The sequence below is a fragment of the Pogona vitticeps genome, chromosome 8, assembly GCF_051106095.1.
Source record: "Pogona vitticeps strain Pit_001003342236 chromosome 8, PviZW2.1, whole genome shotgun sequence".
NCBI classification, from domain to species: Eukaryota; Metazoa; Chordata; class Lepidosauria; order Squamata; family Agamidae; genus Pogona; species Pogona vitticeps.
The window spans coordinates 5223739-5244246 of NC_135790.1; the positions used below are offsets into that span (position 1 = coordinate 5223739).

General features: G+C 40.7%; 1 protein-coding gene across 1 annotated transcript in view; it reads right to left on the reverse strand.

Annotated features, from left to right (window-relative positions):
* Positions 1–1213: 1213 nt before the first annotated feature.
* PEBP4 (phosphatidylethanolamine binding protein 4) overlaps positions 1214–20508 on the reverse strand; it is a 218170-nt gene continuing 198875 nt past the window's right edge. Inside the window, exon 7 of the mRNA XM_020780332.3 lies at positions 1214–2275. Within this exon, the coding sequence (XP_020635991.2) occupies positions 2184–2275 (92 nt within the window). The 3' untranslated portion in view covers positions 1214–2183. The remainder of the gene's footprint in view (positions 2276–20508) is intronic.

Below are 20508 nucleotides of genomic sequence, written 5' to 3' on the forward strand. Positions count from 1 at the left end.
TTTCATGGCCGGGATCTAATGGTTGTTGTGGGTTTTTCGGGCTTCTTGGCCGTGTTCTGAAAGTGGTTCTTCCTAACGTTTCGCCAATCTCTGTGGCCGGCATCTTCAGAGGACAGCAAACTGTGCTCTGGGTAGGCTTGAGAGTGGGTGGAGTATTTGTGGCTGTGAGAAGGCTAGTTTGTGACGTAGGCTATTGTCCTAATCAGGAGATGGTTGATTAATGTGTTTTGTTGTGGATGTATTGTTTTGATAAGGAGGGGAGATTATCTGTCCCTGTGGTTGATGGGTGTCATTAGCTGGTCTTTTGTGTGCAGTAATCCCCTGACCTTGTGGCTGGGAAGAGTTCGTTGACCTTTTACACTCTGTGTTTTTGAGAGCTGGGAGCCAGGTTTTGTTGAGTTTTAGACATTCCTCCTTCCGGTTGAAGTTTTGTTGATGCTTGTGGATTTCAACGGCTTCCCTGTGCAGTCTGACGTAATGGATTGCTGGTGTTGTCCACTATTTCAGTATTTTGAAATAGAATTTCATATCCAGTTTGTTTTATGGCATGTTCAGCTACTGCAGATTTTTCTGGTTGTTTTAGTCTGCAGTGTCTCTCATGTTCTTTGATTCTGGTGTGGATGCTTCGTTTTGTGGTTCCAATGTATACCTGGCCACAACTGCAAGGTATCCGGTATACTCCTGCAGTGGTGAGGGGGTCCCTTCTGTCCTTTGCTGACCGTAACATTTGTTGTATTTTTGTGGTGGGCTTGAATACTGTTTGTAAGTTGTGTTTTTCGAGATGTTTCCCCATGCGGTCTGTGACCCCTTTGATGTACGGCAGAAATACTTTGTGGGTGGCTGTTTTTCATCTTCAGTTCCAAAAATGGTCCCAAACTGTTCAAACTTTGAACAGTTTGGGACCAGGTTAGCAAAGAGCCTTTTTAATGGGTCTGCTTTACTGTCACGTTCTCTTGGTGAAATGTTATTAGTGCCACCCCATTCTAGAAATCATCATATTGCAGTAATCAGGGTTGAAGAATTTTCTGTTACTGTGCCTGTCCTTTGAGATGGCCATTCATGAAGTAAGGTCCTTTGGAGAGGTTTTAGAGTCAGGACATTTTACTCAGGTTTTTCCAATGAACCTCATGGTCCACTGATAAGGTTTTATTTTTAACCTGGGCCACTGTGCTTTATTCTCAAAGATATGCTATTGAATCCAGAAACAGAGAAAAATAGATGAAAATGCACATTTTAATTGTGATTGTTGCTATCTATATCCATATCCGATGTCTATGTTAAGCAGGAGAAAAAACATAAAGAACTGCTATAGTACTCTGAAGCTTAGAAAGGAGATTATGAAGGGAAGCACCATAAGATAGTAGAAAAGGGTAATCTGGTGCTAATAGACTTCCTAAAGCAAGAAGCAGCTTTGTGGCTAGTGAAGGCATTTTATAGCTCAGACCAAGCCTTGATTCTTTTGATTGGGACAGTACTGGACAGAATACATGCAGGAATACTTAAAGCCTTGTCAGAATGGGATTGAACTGAAATAATATGAATGGTTTGGGTCAACTGAATACTTTCTGTTGCAACCATACATACCAATGACCATGTTAGAAGATTCTTTGCTTTGCCTCTTTGAATTAAGAATCAACCCAGCAAGGACCAAATAACATTATTTGGCTACAAAAGGAACAGATGCAATGAGTGAAGTAGAATTTCTCAGCATTTCATGCAAGTGGTGTTGATTTTGACAAAAACTGGCTTGCTTAAATTTTTAAGACAAGATCCATCCCTTAAAGTCCTAGCTAGAATGTAACGGGGATATGTCTGTGATAACAGCTATAGGCTGGTTGCAAAGACATCTTTCTTTAAATCACGATAGCATGAGCATAATCTAAGGTGTATGTTTATATAGACCCTGCAGCCTGTTCCCCATGCCCTGTTGCAGAATTGTCAGAAAGCTAGAGGTATCCACATAAACCTTTTCATGCCAAACTGGAGATCAACTGCAAGGTTAGGCTGGAATCATGACTGCAAATGACAGTGAGGTCCGTGAGGTCCTCTTAACTGCCAAAAAATGTGTTGTACACATCAGCAGCCTGGAGCTGAATGAAGAGGTAATTCACTTTTGTGTGCCAAAAAGGTAAAATGCAAGCCAAAGCACTTCAGAGCAAAAGGAAATATCACTGATGCTGTTGCTAATCACGATAGTCTTTAGTGACGAACTGGGTTGAAGCCACAGGTGTTCCAAGCTGAAACCGTTCCACAAATTTCTCCACCTTCCAGGAACCTGAAGAGGGAAGAGACATGCCTGATATCTCAGTTCTTAGAAATGATATGATCCATAATTCTGTAACTCAGGCTGAAACTACCCTCCTGAGTTGATGGTTGCTTATTCAAATCTAAATCTTTCGCAATCGTCCTCCTAACAAGAACTGAAATACATGGGACAAGGCAGCTAACTTATTTCCTGTGCCTGCTGCTTATTTCCCTTTTGCTTCTTCCACTTTTGGAGCTTGCTTAAGAGAAATGTGCCCAACAAAGGGGTGGGAGGGTGGACAGACTGTTGGAGATAAGCTATGCATGGAAAGGTAGACTTGTTCCCTGCTATCTGAATATCCCTCTTCTTCTAAAAATCAGAAGTTTCAGTTCTCCCATTTCATATGCAAACAAGGAAGACTCAGATGTAGTCAATTGCATATGCTGCCAAATAAGGCATTGCCGTAGGCAACCTGAACTTCTGTGTCACAAGTGAAACAGAGTTGTGCCATTTGTATTACATGGGCTTGAACTGCATGTGTGCTTGTTGTGCCACAGACTCCAGCACTCCAAGATAATCAGTAGTAAGCACTAAGTCATGGGGAGGACATTGTGACATTTTACACATCAGATCTCCCACACGTGTTCTTGCCCTCATTTTGTATTTATTGCCAGGAACTTATCCTAGGATAGTAATGACTGAACCTACTCAAGGAAATGATTCTGAATAGTGGGCAGGCTTCATGGCAGATTTTCCAAATGCTTTCATGAGCTTTATATCAAGGATTCCCATCTAAATATCCCTTTTCATCTAAAAATCAGGACCTAGACACAAATGCAGACACGGTGAGAACAAGAGCTAGGCGAGAAACTTCTATCTTGCTTTTTACATGCCTATACATTCTCAGAGTACTATAAAATAATATAAAAAATAGATGAAGAGTGTGATCTCATGGAGAAAGAAATCGCCCTGTGGACAGCTTGTGGAGTGGTCTGGTGTGATCTATTTCCTGGCAATCATGTGATGTGTGGGGAATAGTGCTCCATCCTGACCACAATCTGTGCCCAAGCTGGACCTTTTTGGTCCCAATGTCAGCCTACAACTTTTTGAGCCAGGCTGAAGCAACTCCCTAATGAATGGAAGTGTAATTTTCAAGGATATTTCTCCTAGCAAAACAACCCTCTCTAGTGCAATCACATGGACTCCTTTCCTGCCGTCTGATCACACTCTTAAAATACCATGAAAATACAGTAAAATGCAACAAAGACAGAGACCCCTGATAAAACACAATCTGTATATAAAGCAGCAGCTGCATTACTAGAGCAGTCATAAACATGCCTTTGTTAAATAGAGGCATACACTGCTTTACGAGGCAAGGTGTATCACAAGACTGCTATAGCTACTGAAGAGGCCCTGTCTTCAGTTGCTCCTTCTGTTCCTTCACCATAGCAAGGTTCACAGGGATAATTTCAACTTCTGGGTCCTTTGGCCAGTGCATGTTAATTCTTCTGGGCTGAGATTACAATGTTCTCCTGCTTTGATGTTGGTCTGGGATGTACAAGGCTGAAAAGAAGTACTAGGAATTCCCATGGCTTATCTAAATCTCTGACTTAAAATAGCTAAATAGTTTTTCATTCTGCTTGGAGAACTTGTAGGGGAAGTGTCATTCTATGAACTGAGATCAAGATCTTTGAAGGGAAACTCTTGGCACTATTGTTGAACTGTGATTCACAGACTATTCTATAGCACACCATGGACCTCCAACTTAGAAGGCTGAACTGGTCCATGGAGTGTCAGAATAAAGCCAGCACCTCTCATGTATTAGGAGGCAGAATGAATTAGGAGGGAGACTTATTCATGAATCTGGCTCTTCTCAGCTGGTGTTTCCAGATGTTAGCTGAAAACATTTTGCCTCTTCCTTCTTCTCTCTGCAGGGAAATGGGGAAAGGAGCAATGTGGAGTGCTCTCAGCCATAGTCTGCAGGCACTGCTGAACTTTGTTCAACTCAGCAGTAACAGATCCCTTAGAAGTTTCTGCTTGTCAGTTACAGACAATAGAAATAAAAAGAGAGCTTCCCGGGTCCTTGAATACAGAAATGATAGTAATGGATTCCGTGCCACTGCAATCTCAGCACTCATAAAATATTGCTTGGTCAACTAGTGAAACAGGTACATTTTATTTTTTCCTATTCACACTGCTTGTTCTGTTAAATTCTAACTTACTCTCACATGTGATTTCTTCTCATTATCTTTGAAGAGAAGCTTCTCATAGCCACAACTTCCCATTAGCTCACTACAACAGGCCTTGGAAATCCCCTACCTGCATGGCTGCACTCTTGCAGAAAGAGTGACAGAGTTGGCTGGGCCTACAACCTTCCATGACCTATTCATCAAAGCAATGTGATTAAAACCCCAATGCTCATCACTTCCCATTGTTCCAAAGCTTATTGGTGCTAGTAGGCTCCTCCCCTTTGATCTCACTTGTCGGCGCTACGGTGATTGTTCCTTATTTTATCATTTTAAAGCACTCATCAGCCCACATATGCATTGTGTCCAGTTGTGTCTGTTGTCTGCTAAAATCCAAGCTGTAGTCTTAAAATAGTTTTGTGGGAAAAACAGGCAAGCAATTGTTTTCATATGTTAAAAAGTCTCTTCTTCAAAACTTTTCATCCCATGACAGGAGAACTATGGATGAAAAATGAATTTACAGAAACAAGAACTGAAATTGCATCTTTTCCGAGAAAGACTGTTCACATTTCCATTCACTTAGAAAACAAAGTCCAGGTATTACACCCTGTGATAAAATACACAGCATCCAGGATCTAGTGGTAAGGCTGGCAAATACTCTCTTTCAGGGTAAAATTAATCATGCCAAATCAACTGCATTTGTTTTTTTACAGATGATTCCACATGGATGTCTCCTTGTATTAATAATTAATAATCTTAAAAAATAAATGTAAGAAAAAATGTGGAAGAACTAGTGGGAAAACGGAGAATGGCTACACCTTGGAAATACTGTAATAACATTTTGCTCCAATGTTAAAATCCCATGAACTAGGTAGAGCATCTGCAGAAATCAAAGCCTCATCTAGAAGCTTCCAACATGTCTGCCCCACGGATGTAGGTGGCACGGTGAGTCCAACTCCATGAACAAAGCCGTGGCTTTGGGTTTGTGAGAGCTGAGCAGGGCTGTTGATGACAGGATATTTTGGAATCTACTCAACAGAAGTTATGAGTAACTTGATGGCACAGAACAACAAAATGGTGGATCTAATTTTTACAAAAAAAATGCACCCAAAATTGGACAGGAAAGAACACAAACAACCTTCTCTTCCTCATGCTTCACTGCTTGGGCGCTTTCCTTCCAATCAGCTTTGATTCTGTGCTCCTATTACTTTTTCTATCAAGGGCAATGGGGAACATTCCTAGGTTGGATGCACATTAAGCATACATATACTGCATATTACTTACAATGTAGAAAATATTTCACTTTCACTGAATGCTTTGGGCATTTTGTAAGAACATTTTTAAAAAGTCCTTTTAGGATCCTGTTTTCCAGTTTAAGCAATATCCCTGTCTGGCCATTGCTCCCCAGCAGCTGCTATTCAGAAATATACTCCTTCTGAACTTAAACGTTCCCTAGAGCTATCACGACATCTAGACATTGATAGACCTACCTTCATTAATTCCCATTTAAAACCATTCAAAATATTGGACATCAGTGTATCTTGCGATACAAGTGTCTGGTTGAGAAGCCAGGGCTAAGAGTTCAAATTACTACTATGTGTCCTGGGATAGGGACCTGCCAAGATCACCCAGCACAGATGTGGTAAGTGGGGTTTGGTTCTCTGGCACCGGTGTGGCGTTGGGCAAGCTGCGTGAACCTAGAGCAACACCAGAATGACAGACCACTTTAAGAAGGTTGCCATATAAGTTATAATTGACCTGATGGCACAAGATTATATTAATTATTATTGTTTGAGGATACTCTTTCTTCTGCCTATCATGAATGTAAAATCAGCTTTATTAAATGACTCCAAATTCTATAAGGGGGGAGGGGAGAGAGACTGAGACAGAGACAGAGAGAGACCATATCTGTAGCCATGTTTTCCAGTTCATATGCAATGTCTGCTCCCAGTTCTAGCCCCTATGATTGCCTCAGATTATTAAACTGTCCCAAGAATGCCTAGATAACATTTGGTTGTGTGCTACATATCTCCTCAAAGTCAATTACTCTTGCAAGTTTGCACTTAAATTAAATTGCTAAGTATAACTATTCTATAGGGATGTGGTGGCACTGTGGGTTAAACTGCAGAAGCCTCTGTGCTGCAAGGTCGGAAGACCAGCTGTCGTAAGATCGAATCCATGTGATGGAGTGAGCTCCTGTCGCTTGTCCCAGCTCCTCCCAACCTAGCAGTTTGAAAGCATGTAAAAATTCAAGCAGATAAATAAGTACCACCTCAGTGGGAAGGTAACAGTGTTCCATGTCTAGTCACGCTGGCCATGTGACCATGGAAACTGTCTATGGACAAATGTTGGCTCTACAGCTTGGAGATGGGGATGAGCACCGCCCCCTAGAGTCAAACAAGACTGGACTAAATGTCAAGGGGAACCTTTATCTAGAACTATTCTTGTCTTAGTGTATTCCTAGCTAGGCATGTAATGGACCCAGAGAGATGCTCAAAGGCAAATTATTCTGTTCTATTGTAAAAACTGAGCATGTCTGGCTGTGTGTCCTGCTTGTATTGGAGACTGGGGTACTTATGTCTGCCATCATGAGGGTTCTGAAGGAAGACCAAAGTGGATTAACATTAATTCATGATGAACAGTCATGCAAGTGAGGAAAAGCAAGGATAAACAAAAGAACCCAACAAGCTCTGCCAACCAATTCATATGCTTAAGTAGAGGAATAAGAGAAAATTCCTCTCTGCTTTTATTTTCTATTGTGTTAAAGTGGTGGATGTGATACGTACATACATCACTCCTTAGCTTTCTCTCCTCACTGAGTAGGTGTTGTACCTTATACCATGTTGTCAAGTTACTTCTGACTTATGGTGACTCTTACATAATTTTCAAGGTATGCAAAATGTTTAAGGAGTGACTTACCTCTGCTACCCCCCAGTAAGTTTTGGGCAGGAGTTTGAACCTACGTTTCCTAAGTTCTAGTCCAAAGTTTTATCCACTACGCAAAGCTGGCTCTCTCCCAGAAGTATCTGAGCAAGTATAATTTGAAGTGCACCAAGAAGCAAAGGTCTGTTTTATGCTACACAAGGGTAAGTTCTTGGACGTACGAACATTGATGTTTCATGACATGTAATTTCTCTACATTTCAGGTTTCCTGTTGGAAGCAAACACTGAGATAGCACTATGATACATACAGCAAATACATTTACAGGTTAAATCGCAAAGTCCTGCCTCTGTGACCTTTTAACTGTAGAAGCAGAAGGTAGCATTAGGTTGATACAGCACCAGGGCCCAAGCATCGTCACTCAACAGGTAAAAATATTCCTATAAAGTTTGTTGGCTCTATACCTTTTTGGCTGGTCCCAAGAAGGATATACGGTCCCAGTGTCTTTGTTTGATTTTAATGGACCAGACATTTTATAAATAGATCTATTCAATTTAAAGCTCTATTTTTCTGGCCTCTTCAGTTGTGAAATCCTGAATTATCTCCTCAAAGTCAATTACTCTTGCAAGTTTGCACTTAACAAATGAAATTGCTAAAGTAGTATAACTATTCTTGTCTAATAACAAAATAGTGTATTTGTGGCTAGGCATGCAGTAGGTTAAGCCTTTCTGTGTGAAGTAGACATTTAGGCCAGTAGACCATTGTGAATCCTACTTAGAGAGGACCAACTGAATCAATTGCTAAATGGCATGTCACCACTTATGTAAATCCTATTGAATCAACAGGTCAAGCTGGGACTAATGGTAGGACAGTGGTCTCAGTTGTGTATCTTTTCTTCATATAAATCCTGCCAGTAGCACTGGCACCCACTTTCTCTGAGATCAATGCCCTGACTATGATGGTGTTTGCCCTTTCTTTTTGGCTATGCATAAGTAGCTCTTGGAATGCCAGTTCTTGAGAAAACATGTCATGTAGGCAATCACATCTTTTTCTCCCAAATAGTAAGCCCTAGTTTTTAAGTAGGCATCTACATTAGTATGTTTCAATACGTATACTGTAGCTAAAATAAAAACCAACACAGCTGTTGTACTTTAAACCAGATTCAGATGAAAATTCTTTCCATGAGTCCAGATGCAAAAGATAATCAATGAATCACAGCCAGAGGACAGGACTTGGAGTATAGGAGCTGAGAAAGCATTGTTTCAGGTTGACTTAGAATATCTTTACTATATGTACTTTGGCATCATATGTATGTTTATAAATATGTTGAGATATATGCTATTGCCAAAGGTGAAGCAGTTAAGCATGACTACAGATTCATGGACGTTAAGTGCTAAATGTATTGTGGCCTCATTTAGAATCATATTCTTGATGGCTTGTGGTCCAGTCTGTGGTATGTTGGTGGAAAGTGCTTCTGCATGCATAGTAACTAGGATTGTTTTGTCCCTTATGTAGCTAGATGAATTGAAAGAATATAGTTTGAGGATGGAGTCCATGTAACCAGATACTTCAGCAGACCTTTATTTGACATATGCTGATGACATGTTTATTATCTGGACTCATGGAGAAGAATTACTTAAAAGTTCCACCAGAACGTCAACAATCTGAGCCTAGATGAGCCCACACAACCCTTTTTTTACATGTCTCGGTTGGTTCGTACCGCTTTACCATGGATTCCATGTATATAAACCTGCAGCTTAACTAGTATCTCCATATGCCTGAGGAAGTAGATTGTAAAGCACAAAAGCTGACACTGAAATAAATCTGTCTTTAATATGCCACAACTCTTTTGTATTTATTTTGGTTATAAATCCTAGTTTAATCCACAAGCACACACCCTCTGTTTTAGGCCGGCAATTCACTGTTTGAAATGTTACATCATCGTTTATTTGTCTACTGATTTGCTCTAGTAAGCTTACAAGATTTGGCTATAAGAACATACATAACACGGGAAAGAAGTTTCCACTAATATAATCAAACACAACCTATGGTTTCACCCCTTATTTCCCCCTGTAACAATGGGGGTTACACCCTGTACCAGGTCTCTGTCTGGCTAAGATCACAAAACAATGGTAAAGTGTGCCCTTTTCCTTGCCATGATTAGTCTATATTCAGTACCAATCCTCAATAACTAATAAGGTAGAAATACCTATAGCTTTATCCTATATCAATTGAATTTCAGCATTAAGAAAAACATCCCTGTTAAATGTATTAGATAATATGAAAAAGTTGAGAGTGAAGCAGTACAGCCTTTTAAATTGTAACCTACTTCTTTAAAATGCATTGTTGAGAAACAATGAGCTTTTGCCTAAACTAGCCAACACACAGTATCCTGGCAAGTAATTTATGTAACCATGACATAGGATTGGAATTGAACTGGGAACTTAAGTTGGTAGGTGCTTGCGGATTGTTATGATTCTATCTTTTTCTTCTGAGACACACCTAGGCTGCTTTGCAACATAGATTGTCACGGGGCCAAGAAGGCGGCCTCATTTATCTAAATTCACATCTCAGTGGTTTAATAAACTGATCCTGCAGCTGTTGCAAAACAGTGAGTGAAATGCAATTGCTTCATCATCTGCCTTCAGGGCCATGGGTCCAGTGAACAAATGAGGACACAATTGAGTTCAAGCATCTTTTTTTTTACTGCCACCTACTGAAGAAGGAACCGAAGGAGAAGCGAGCTTATACATGATAGCTAGCTCCAGATGACTCATTATGGAACAACCAGGGAATGGAACTACTAAGTACTCCTGTTTTGCTCCAGTGTAAGACCCTTAGGGCCCTCACTCTACAACAAGGCTTGCTTCTCCATATCCATGTGCAAGGCTGTCACATTTGGGTTAACCTCAGTAAAGTAGCAGAAGTGGAACTCCAGCTACTGTCTTGGTGGGAGGGCATACATAGCACAGTTCCATTTTATTTGTTTACCCCAAAAAGGCTACTATTCTGTTCTGAAGAAGCAAACTCAGCCACCAGCAGCAATCTGTATCTGGCTTGGTGAACTCAAACTCCTAGGAACACTATACTGCATTATAAACAGAGAGATGCAGGTAACTTGCTGCATGCCCTGAGCAGATTTGTTTTGCATCACATGGAAGAAAATACTGCATACATTCACTATTGTTGTGTATGTAAGTTGTAACAAATAATGGTGTCATCAAAATTAGTACTTGCCAAATCTACAGGACTACAGAGCACCTGAGATGTTATTGCATCTGGGTATGGAATACTGGAAATCCTAAGCTCCTAAGAAGCTCATCAGGCTTGACCCAATAGATGTTCAATAGTTGGCATACCATGAAAATGATGAAATTGCTATCAGGGATTCAAGGTTTGGCTGTGCTTAGCTTAGTAGGCTACACAGGAATGTGTGAACCCAGTCTTCATAACTGGAGAAATTCTTGGAAGAAACATATTACAACAAAGTCATCTGAAATATATTACTTTTTTTTTTTGCTTTGGTAATGAAAGACTTAATAATCCAGTGACTTGTGACACTGTTACATTTTTGTAGGAATGAGTAATGTCCACTTGTTATGGGAACATTTTACCAATTTATTGTTTAAAAGAGTGTCAAAAAGTAACACACTTCATAATGTGTTATGCAGTGGGGTGCACCAAACCCTGCCCCTGCAAATAATGCCAATAATCTACTTTCTAAAATAACAAGTTGTTGTTGTTGTTTAGTCATTTAGTCGTGTCCAACTCTTTGTGACCCCATGGACCAGAGCACGCCAGGCCCTCCTGTCTTCCACTGCCTCCCGGAGTTGGGTTAAATTCATGTTGGTCGCTTCGGTGACACTGTCCATCCATCTCGTCCTCTGTTGTCCCCTTCTCCTCTTCCCTTCACACTTTCCCAGCATCAGGGGCTTTTCCAGGGAATCTTCTCTTCTCATGAGATGGCCAAAGTATTGGAGCCTCAGCTTCAGGAGCTGTCCTTCCAGTGGACGCTCAGGGTTGATTTCCTTTAGAATGGATAGGTATGTTCTCCTTGCAGTCCAGGGGACTCTCAAGAGCCTCCTCCAGCACCACAATCCAGAAGCATCAATTCTTCAGCGGTCAGCTTTCTTTATGGTCCAGCTCTCGCTTCCGTACATCACTACAGGAAAAACCATAGCTTTGACTATTCGGACTTTTGTTGGCAAGGTAATGTCTCTGCTTTTTAAAATGCTGTCAAAGTTTGTCATCGCTTTCCTTCCAAGAAGCAGGTGTCTTTTAATTTCGTGGCTGCTGCCATCATCTGCAGTGATCATGGAGCCCAAGAAAGTGAAAGCTGTCACTGCCTCCATATCTTCCCCTTCTATTTGCCAGGAGGTGATGGGACCAGTGGCCATGATCTTAGTTTTTTTTTATGTTGAGCTTCAGACCGTTTTTTGCACTCTCCTCTTTCACCCTCATTACAAGGTTCCTTAATTCCTCCTCACTTTCTGCCATCAGAGTGGTATCATCTGCATATCGGAGGTTGTTGATATTTCTCCCAGCAATCTTAATTCTGGTTTGGGATTCCTCCAGTCCGGCCTTTCGCATAATGTATTCTGCATATAGGTTAAATAAGCAGGGAGACAATATACAGCCTTGTCGTACTCCTTTCCCAATTTTGAACCAATCAGTTTTTCCATATCCAAACTGTTGCTTCTTGTCCCACGTATAGATTTCTCAGGAGGTAGATAAAGTGATCAGGCACTCCCACTTCTTTAAGGACTTGCCATAGTTTAATGTGGTCCACACAGTCAAAGGATTTTGCATAGTCAATGAAGGAGAAGTAGATGTTTTTCTGGAACTCTCTGGCTTTCTCCATAATCCAACACATGTTAGCAATTTGGTCTCTAGTTCCTCTGCCCTTTCGAAATCCAGCTGGTATTTCTGGGAGTTCTTGGTCCACATACTGCTGAAGCCTACCTTGGAGGATTTTGAGCATAACCTTGCTAGCACGGGAAATGAGTGCAATTGTACGGTAGTTGGAGCATTCTTTGGCATGGCCCTTCTTTGGGATTGGGATGTAGACTGATCTTTTCCAGTCCTCTGGCCACTGTTGAGTTTTCCAAATTTGCTGGCATATTGAATGTAGCACCTTAACAGCATCATCTTTTAAGATTTTAAATAGTTCCACTGGAATGCTGTCACCTCCACTGGCCTTGTTGTTAGTCAAGCTTTCTAAAGCCCACTTGACTTCACTCTCCAGGATGTCTGCCTCAAGGTCAGCAACAAAGAAGTTTTAAAAGTTCCAAGCTTTGCTTTAGAATTATAAAATTAGTGAACAGCAGTTACTATAACATCTCATTTGGCAAAAAATGTGTTTCTGGATTGGTATAACCTAATATAAATACCACTCTTCTCTGGTCAAAAGAACTGGATCATCTCCATGAACCATATTTCTAACTTTTAAGTCCCTTCTTCTCATTTCTTCCAAGAGACAACTGGGACAGTCAGGTATGGCAGTTCAAGGTTCTAATAAAGCTCATGACAATCATCAGTTACAGTGCGGTCTGAGAAAAAGTCAGACAGTGCTTATCACTTAAATATATAAAGATGGCTATTTTCAAGAAAAGACGTCCCTTCTAGTGATGCAAATCTTTCCGTTCTACATGCCTGAGACAACAGACATACAAACAAAGGTGTGTGGTCTCCTAATAAAACAGTTACAAATCAAAAGCAAACTAATACTGTATGTCAAACTATTAAAGGTGCACTGCTCACAGATTTGGAATTACAGTAGTGCCTTTTCTAAAGAGGCTTTTCATCTCTGTGCATTGCTTTCCCTTCTGGATACCTGTCCATAAGTGCTGGTTAGACTATAACTTGTTTGTGTACATGCATAATTTTGGAAACTCTTTTCCACAATTTCATCCCAAATGCTCAACCAGTAATCTAGAGAACCAAATTTTATTTCTCTCTCATGGTGACATATTCATTGCTACCATTTTATAAAGGCAATGATAAATATGGTAGAATTTCCAGATTGAATTATCACATGATAGTAACTGCAATCAAACAAAACGCATGACTCAATTCATTCATTCTAGGGAAGTGGCTCTATCTATTTTCATATTAGAGCATGTGATCTTGTCTATGTATTTCCTTAAATATGATATTGAAAGAGAAGAGCACTGCTGCTTTCTGCTTCAGTAATGACATCCTGGTAAACTGCCTGGGGAGGGCCATGTGGTCTGGAATGCAGGTTTACAATCTTTTAAAATGAAACCATATTTAACCAACCAACTTTTAAATAGCCAGCAAACAAACAAGAATTAAATTTTACAGGTATCGCCGTGCTGAATTAAGACATATTGGCTGAAATCCTGTTGTTTATTGGAATATATTGCACTAGAGTAAGCCCACTGAATAAGTAGATATTTGGTGAGTTGACTACTCCATAAGTTCTGTTAATTCAAATGGGCTTATTCTCACTGTGACTTACTTTAGCACTTTTTATGAATCCATAGGTTTCACAGGAAATTACTCTGAAGGAAGTGTGCAAAGACTTCTGGCCTCAACCCATACTAGATAGTACCAAATATGATATTGTCATGAGTGGAATGGACAGGTTACTTACTTGTAGCTATCATTTTTTAAGCAAAAAATTATTAACTTATAAGAAAGGCTACTGCAAACACCAGAGCAAAGAGCAAAGTCTAGCTGAAATGCATGCGGGACTTCCTCTTTGCCGATGATGCAGCTCTTGTTGCCCACTCTGCTGAAGACCTCCAAGAACTTATGGATCGTTATAGTAAGGCCTGCCAAGACTTTGGACTAACAATCAGCCTGAAGAAAACACAAGTCATGGGCCAGGCCGTGGACTCACCTCCCTTTATTACTATCTCCACACAAGAACTGGAGGTTGTTCATGACTTTGTGTACCTTGGCTCAACAATCTCTGACACTCTCTCCCTAAATGTTGAGCTGGATAAACACATTGGCAAAGCAGCTACCACGTACTCTAGACTCAGAAAGAGAGTATGGCTTAGTAAGAAGCTGACGGCATATACCAAGATCCAGGTCTATAGAGCCTTTGTCCTGAGCACACTCGTGTACTGCAGTGAGTTCTGGACCCTTTGTGCACGGCAGGAGAGGAAGCTGAACACCTTCCATATGTGTTGTCTCCGATGGATTTTTGGTATCACCTGGCAGGACAAAATTCCAAATAGAGTAGTCCTAGAACAAGCTGGAATTTTTAGCATGTCTACATTACTGAAACGGTGACATCTACATTGGCTTGGGCATGTCGTGAGAATGGCTGACGGTTGGATTCCAAAAGATCTCCTGTATGGAGAATTAGTGCAGGGAAAGCGCCCCAGAGGGAGACCACAGCTGCGATACAAGGATATCTGCAAGCGGGATCTGTAGGCCTTAGGAATGGGCCTCAACAGATGGGAAACCCTGACATCTGTGTGTTCAGCCTGGAGATAGGCAGTGCATCATGACCTCTCCCAATTTGAAGAGACCCTTGTCCAGCAGGCCAAGGCAAAGAGGCAGTCCCCAAACCAGCAAAATCAGGGAGCTGGACAGGGGACAGATTGTATTTATCTTCAGCGTGGAAGGGATGGTCACTCTCGAATTGGCCTTCTCAGCCACACTAGAGGCTGTTCCCTCTATTCAGAGCACGTTATCATAGTCTCTTGAGAATGAAGGATGCCTAATATAACTGCAAACACATATATTTGTTTGCTCTGAAGCATTCCTCAAGCTTCCCCTTGCACAGTTGACAAGGAACTGAGGAGGAGTCAACAGAGTGTTCCTAAGGCACAGAGGAAGTATGGGAGGGAAGGATCTCCCCAAAGGCCTATTCAGCTCTGCCACATTCTAACATCTGTGCATCTATGTGTGTCACAGAGACTATGAAGAACAATCACTTTTTATTCTGTCCCAGTTCACTTGCATACCTGAACTCTATGTGTGAAACCTCTACATATCCATGTGATCCTTCAAGCCACTGAGTCTTTCTTGGATACAAGGTGTAATTATTCTATCCAGCACACTAGCTAGGCAAGGCCATCATATATGACCAAATGTTCAGGAAATCATATATGGCCAAATGTTCAGGAAATGTGGTGATGATGAATGAGTCAAGTAGAAGAAGGAGGCATCCATGGCTGTGCACGTTGAGTGTGATAACCAATGTCCATGATGGACCTTCCCAAAGTTTCATTTAATTTCTTTAAATATACAATCTCATAAAAAAAGTAGGAATGGGATCAAAGGTTGTTTGCCAATTTCAATTAAACCCATACAGTATTTACTGCCTGAAGTAGGAGTCCATTGAACTCCTGCCCTCTTTTTCTACCCCTCCTCTTTTCAGAAAAGAGTTTGGAAAAAACAGATCTCTTCATGAATATGTTACAGTCTTTATAGCTTAGATGCAAAATGGCCAGCTCATTCACTAATCTCGGGTGCCAGTGACTCACCAGAATACTTTATCCACCATGAAGAGGGGAGGGCAGAAAAGGAAGAGTGAGCAATTGCAGGTCAAAAGGGCTCAAATCCACTCTCTGTCTGAACAATAAGGGACTTCACACATGGCTTGGCCCATGGTTAGGGCTCATTTCCCACTGAATTATATCATAGTGCCTTGCCCTTATCTGAACAGTTGCTTAGTCTGAGAAACTGAAAACGTACAACAAACATCTGCTTTTGTCATTACTATCAAACTGTGAGTGTTAGCAAGAGACCCAGTAGATCTAAGCACTTATGTTCCCAGACTAAGACTAGAGTCTTCTGCCTTTCTCCTGCTAACATGTGGCTTGTCGTCGTTTAGTCGTTTAGTCGTGTCTGACTCTTCGTGACCCCATGGACCAGAGCACGCCAGGCCCTCCTATCTTCCACTGCCTCCCGGAGTTCTGTCAATTTCATGTCGGTTGCTTCGCAGACACTGTCCAGCCATCTCATCCTCTGTCGTCCCCTTCTCCTCTTGCCGTCACACTTTCCCAACATCAGGGTCTTTTCCAGGGAGTCTTTTCTTCTCATGAGATGGCCAAAGTACTGGAGCCTCAGCTTCAGGATCTGTCCTTCCAGTGAGCACTCAGGGTTGATTTCCTTTAGAATTGATAGCTGTGTTCTCCTTGCAGTCCAGGGGACTCTCAAGAGCCTCCTCCAGCACCACAGTTCAAAGGTATCAATTCTTCGGCGGTCAGCTTTCTTTATGGTCCAGCTCTCACTTCCATGCATCACGACAGGAAAAACCATAGCTTTGACTATTCGGACTTTTGTTGGCAAGTCCAAATTTGTTTGCGTTCACTTTTAGCCAAATCTGTGTTCACTTCTTCTTGGTTTCCATTGGGCCATGGTTACAGCATCTGCCTAGGACTCAGGTGTTCTGGATTCAAATATACAACCAGCTAGAATTCTCAGGGGTGGTATTTGTCCATATCTACCTCACTGAATTGTTGTAAAGATCAACACCGGGGGGTGGGGGGAGGATGAGGCAAAGGCACATATGGTACCCTGAGCTTCCTGGAGGAAAGATAGGATAAGAATCTAGCAAATAAAACTAGAAAATCCCTTCCCCATCATTCTCCTTCTCGTCTTCCTTGGAGAGAGAGAGATTCAGCAATAATTTTTTTTCTTTGTGAAGGTTCCCCATCTGAATTACAATGGCAGAAAATCAGTTCTAAATCATGACACAAGTAGAAAAGACCCTTTTCTACAGCACAGCTTCTGGAGAACAGCAAAAGAGGACACAATATTGTGGAGAAGGCAGAATTAGAATGCTTGTTTCCACTCTCCATTACTGTGTCAGTAAGCTGAACACCTTTCAGTTATAATTGTGGTGTTCCTGTGACATTCAAGGCCATCTTGCTAAGCATGAAGGTACAAAGAGAACAGGCTCAAACATCATGTACTGTAGATGACATCTGGGGAGGCTATAGTATTGTCTGTAGTTACTGATAGAAGAACTCATATGGCCAAAATCATGCTTTGTCCTGTCATCAGCAGAGCATGTGTTTTATAATTTATCTGCCTCATCACTGGAGTTATTCTGGGTGATAGAGGTCCTGAGGTTTTTCTGCAAAGATTAATGATGTCCCAGTGGCAGTAGGTGGGAATTCTTCTTGCTGTTAACAAAACCTAGAGTCCCATTTACTTTTGATTATGATACTGAACACATTTCATGAAGCAGTCCCATTCATTTAACTTGAGGAGGACACCAGTCAAATGGCAATCCCTACAGAGAAATGATTTGGTGAGTTTGGGGAAAACTTGTCCTCACAGTTAATGTCAGGAATTTGTTAACCTTCTATTCAGTTTCAGGAGTATTTCCTGTTAAATTCACCAGTCTTAAACTGGACATGCAGAATGATTGTAAGAACATGAAGAATGACTATAAAAGTCCAAAGGGATGAGGAAACCATCCAGATTTTTTTTAACGACCAGTTTAATCCCTGTGGAAAAATCCTAGCAAATTCTAAAACCTACAGAAAAAATGGTGGTTCTACAGCAGCGAAGGCTTGTTTACATTGCAATTACCTCTGTGCAGTAAGCAGGTTTTAAGGCATATAAGTCAAAGCAATTAGAATCTGTAAATCTCTGAAAACCATTTAACATGAAAACCACTGAAACAGTTCTATAGTACTTCTTGGCTTTACGACTATAGTCTAGGCTACATCCAATGTTAATTAGCGCAGAGTCACTGAAATGGATTCGACAGTCACCACTTTCACAAATCTCATCAATTTCAGTGGATCTACTCAGGTTCATGGTGCCTAAGAACCAGAACTCTTCTCTTTTATCACATTTCCTCTTGTGTTCCTCCCTGGCTTCCACTTCAGGCTTTAATACTGTGCTTTGATTCAGAATGCATGGACGTTCCATATATTATAACAAAGCAAATGTGGGGTTATGGTACCAACAAAAAGGCACTACAGCTAACTGTACTTCTTTGTCATGAGCACCTGTAAGGTAAGATGTATTTATAGGCAAATCATTCAGATGCACTCTTAAACAGCATTAAGTGTAAACCACATGTATGTGCATATGTGTTTATTTGTATGTAAATGTGTATATATCATATGAATTGACCATGGCTGGCTATAATTAATTCCAACAGGATCTTTGCATTGACCCATAAACTGAATCAGTAGACACAGGTTTTCCCTATTTATACACTTACCAGAGCAAGAAATGGGGCTAAGACTATGGAAACAGAGTAGTAGCATGCCACTATCCTAACTAGGATAGCCAGAATTCCTCAATCCAAGTTGAGGCAGCATTTCCAGGTGCTTGTCACCAAGACTGGGGCCAGGCAGTTAGGGATGTAACAAAAGTAGGAGGGTATGCCCAGGGCATAGAGATCCCCGCCTGCTCCAAGGCATTGAGTCATTCTCTGCTGCTGTTCTTTTCTGTGCCACTTCTCCTCCCCTGGAGCTACATCTTTCACTGCTTTATATCCCAGTCATGCCAGCTGTAGCTGCTTCCCCAGATGTGATGCCTACCAAGCATAAAGCCCCAATGCCGAAGTCCATTAGTGCCAGACATGTATGTCAGCATTAGCTGTCAATATTTGAAATTTTGTATGCATAAGGACAAAGGGGTTCAGAAAAAGTTGCCATGAAAATGCATTTGAAATTGAGGCTTGGAAATGGTTTACTATAGTCAATGCAAAACATTTTAAAGTGTACCAAAACCAGGCTATCTCAGCTTGGACTCTCATACCAAAACAATTAACCAGCTCTAGTTAAACAAAATCACTGAATCATAAACATCCTGGCAGCTGAATGAAGTTGTTGCTGTTGTTGTTTTTACAACTTAGAGATGACGTATGTACATAAGATAGTTGGCACTCACTGTAGTAGTTCACATGTGCTTCACTCAGGGCAGTTAAGTATTAGAGTCCTGCCTAGGGCCCCTGACTCCTTTGTAGTTCCAATGCATTTATACTACAATATTTGGGTCTTCTTAAGAACTCAGGTTTCAAATCTTTGATGCTACAGGGCTCATACAGGTTGACAGTAAAAATAAATAATAGTTATCAGCATAATGACAGCTCGCTAGATAGTAGATCACAGACCATTAGAGTTATAATCTATAAATCAACAATACAATTTTGCATTGGAATTTTTTCCACATTTTTAAACATTTGGATTTTCATAACCTGCAGATAAGGTTTGTTTATAGTTAGGAGGAAAGAAGAACTATTGGTAAGGATTGTAAATATAGGAAGATAAGACACATTCATTCATTCAACCTATCGTAATAAGACAGCTCCATGCTACACCACACACAGCCGATAACAAACAACAGTCATGTACCAAGGCCAAGCTAAACTGAGGAGCTGGTAGGAGCAAAAAGATAATGAAAAACCACAGAGAAAAAGATAGAGAAGTCATGGATTTTCCACCTTAGACTTACGTTTAAATTGGTCGGAGGCTGGGTGAGCACTTACAAAATGTATTATTTTTCTCTGTGTGTTATTAATATGCTAGAGACTGAGAAAGTTTTTTTTTAAATATATTTTTACTTTTAAGAACTCTAAAATTTTAAGACATGTATTCTCTCTTCTATTTTTAAATGTTCCTTTTTAGGCTATAAGCTCTTGCATTTTAAGAATGCATCTCAAAACCATTATTTTTGATATTTTATGGGACTTTTGCTCCTGCATTTTGGATTCAAACATGATTTTTGTTTTGCTTACAACTTAAGTTTTAACACCTGCATCTTTTTATAAGTTGCAAGGAAGTATTTTTAAGTATTTGTGCCTATAGTGTCTTCACAATTGTAAGACTTTTGTATTTTTACAAGAGTTCTGAAGCATTTTTGTGCATATGGAACATAAAAGCAATGTAGATAAATAAAGCTTGTAGAAATAAACAAGCTGATGGAATGATACTCAGATGAATGTTGATATGGTTGTCAATGGTTGTCTGATTTCATCGTGGAATTAACCCTTAACTGAGATAAATGCCAGTTGTGATGAACAAAGGCTTCTGACAACCCCCCTCCCATGTCTATAAAGTTAAATAAGACTCCTAGTGAGGGTCAAACATCAGTTATCTGATCTGACATGGTGACCTGCCCCACTCACCAGGGTCCCAAGAAGGCCTGTGGGACATTACACTTGACCCTTGCTTTGGGCCACCAGCTCTCTCACAGAATCACAAAGACTACTAAGAAGAACACTAATGAGGGTCAATATTGAATAA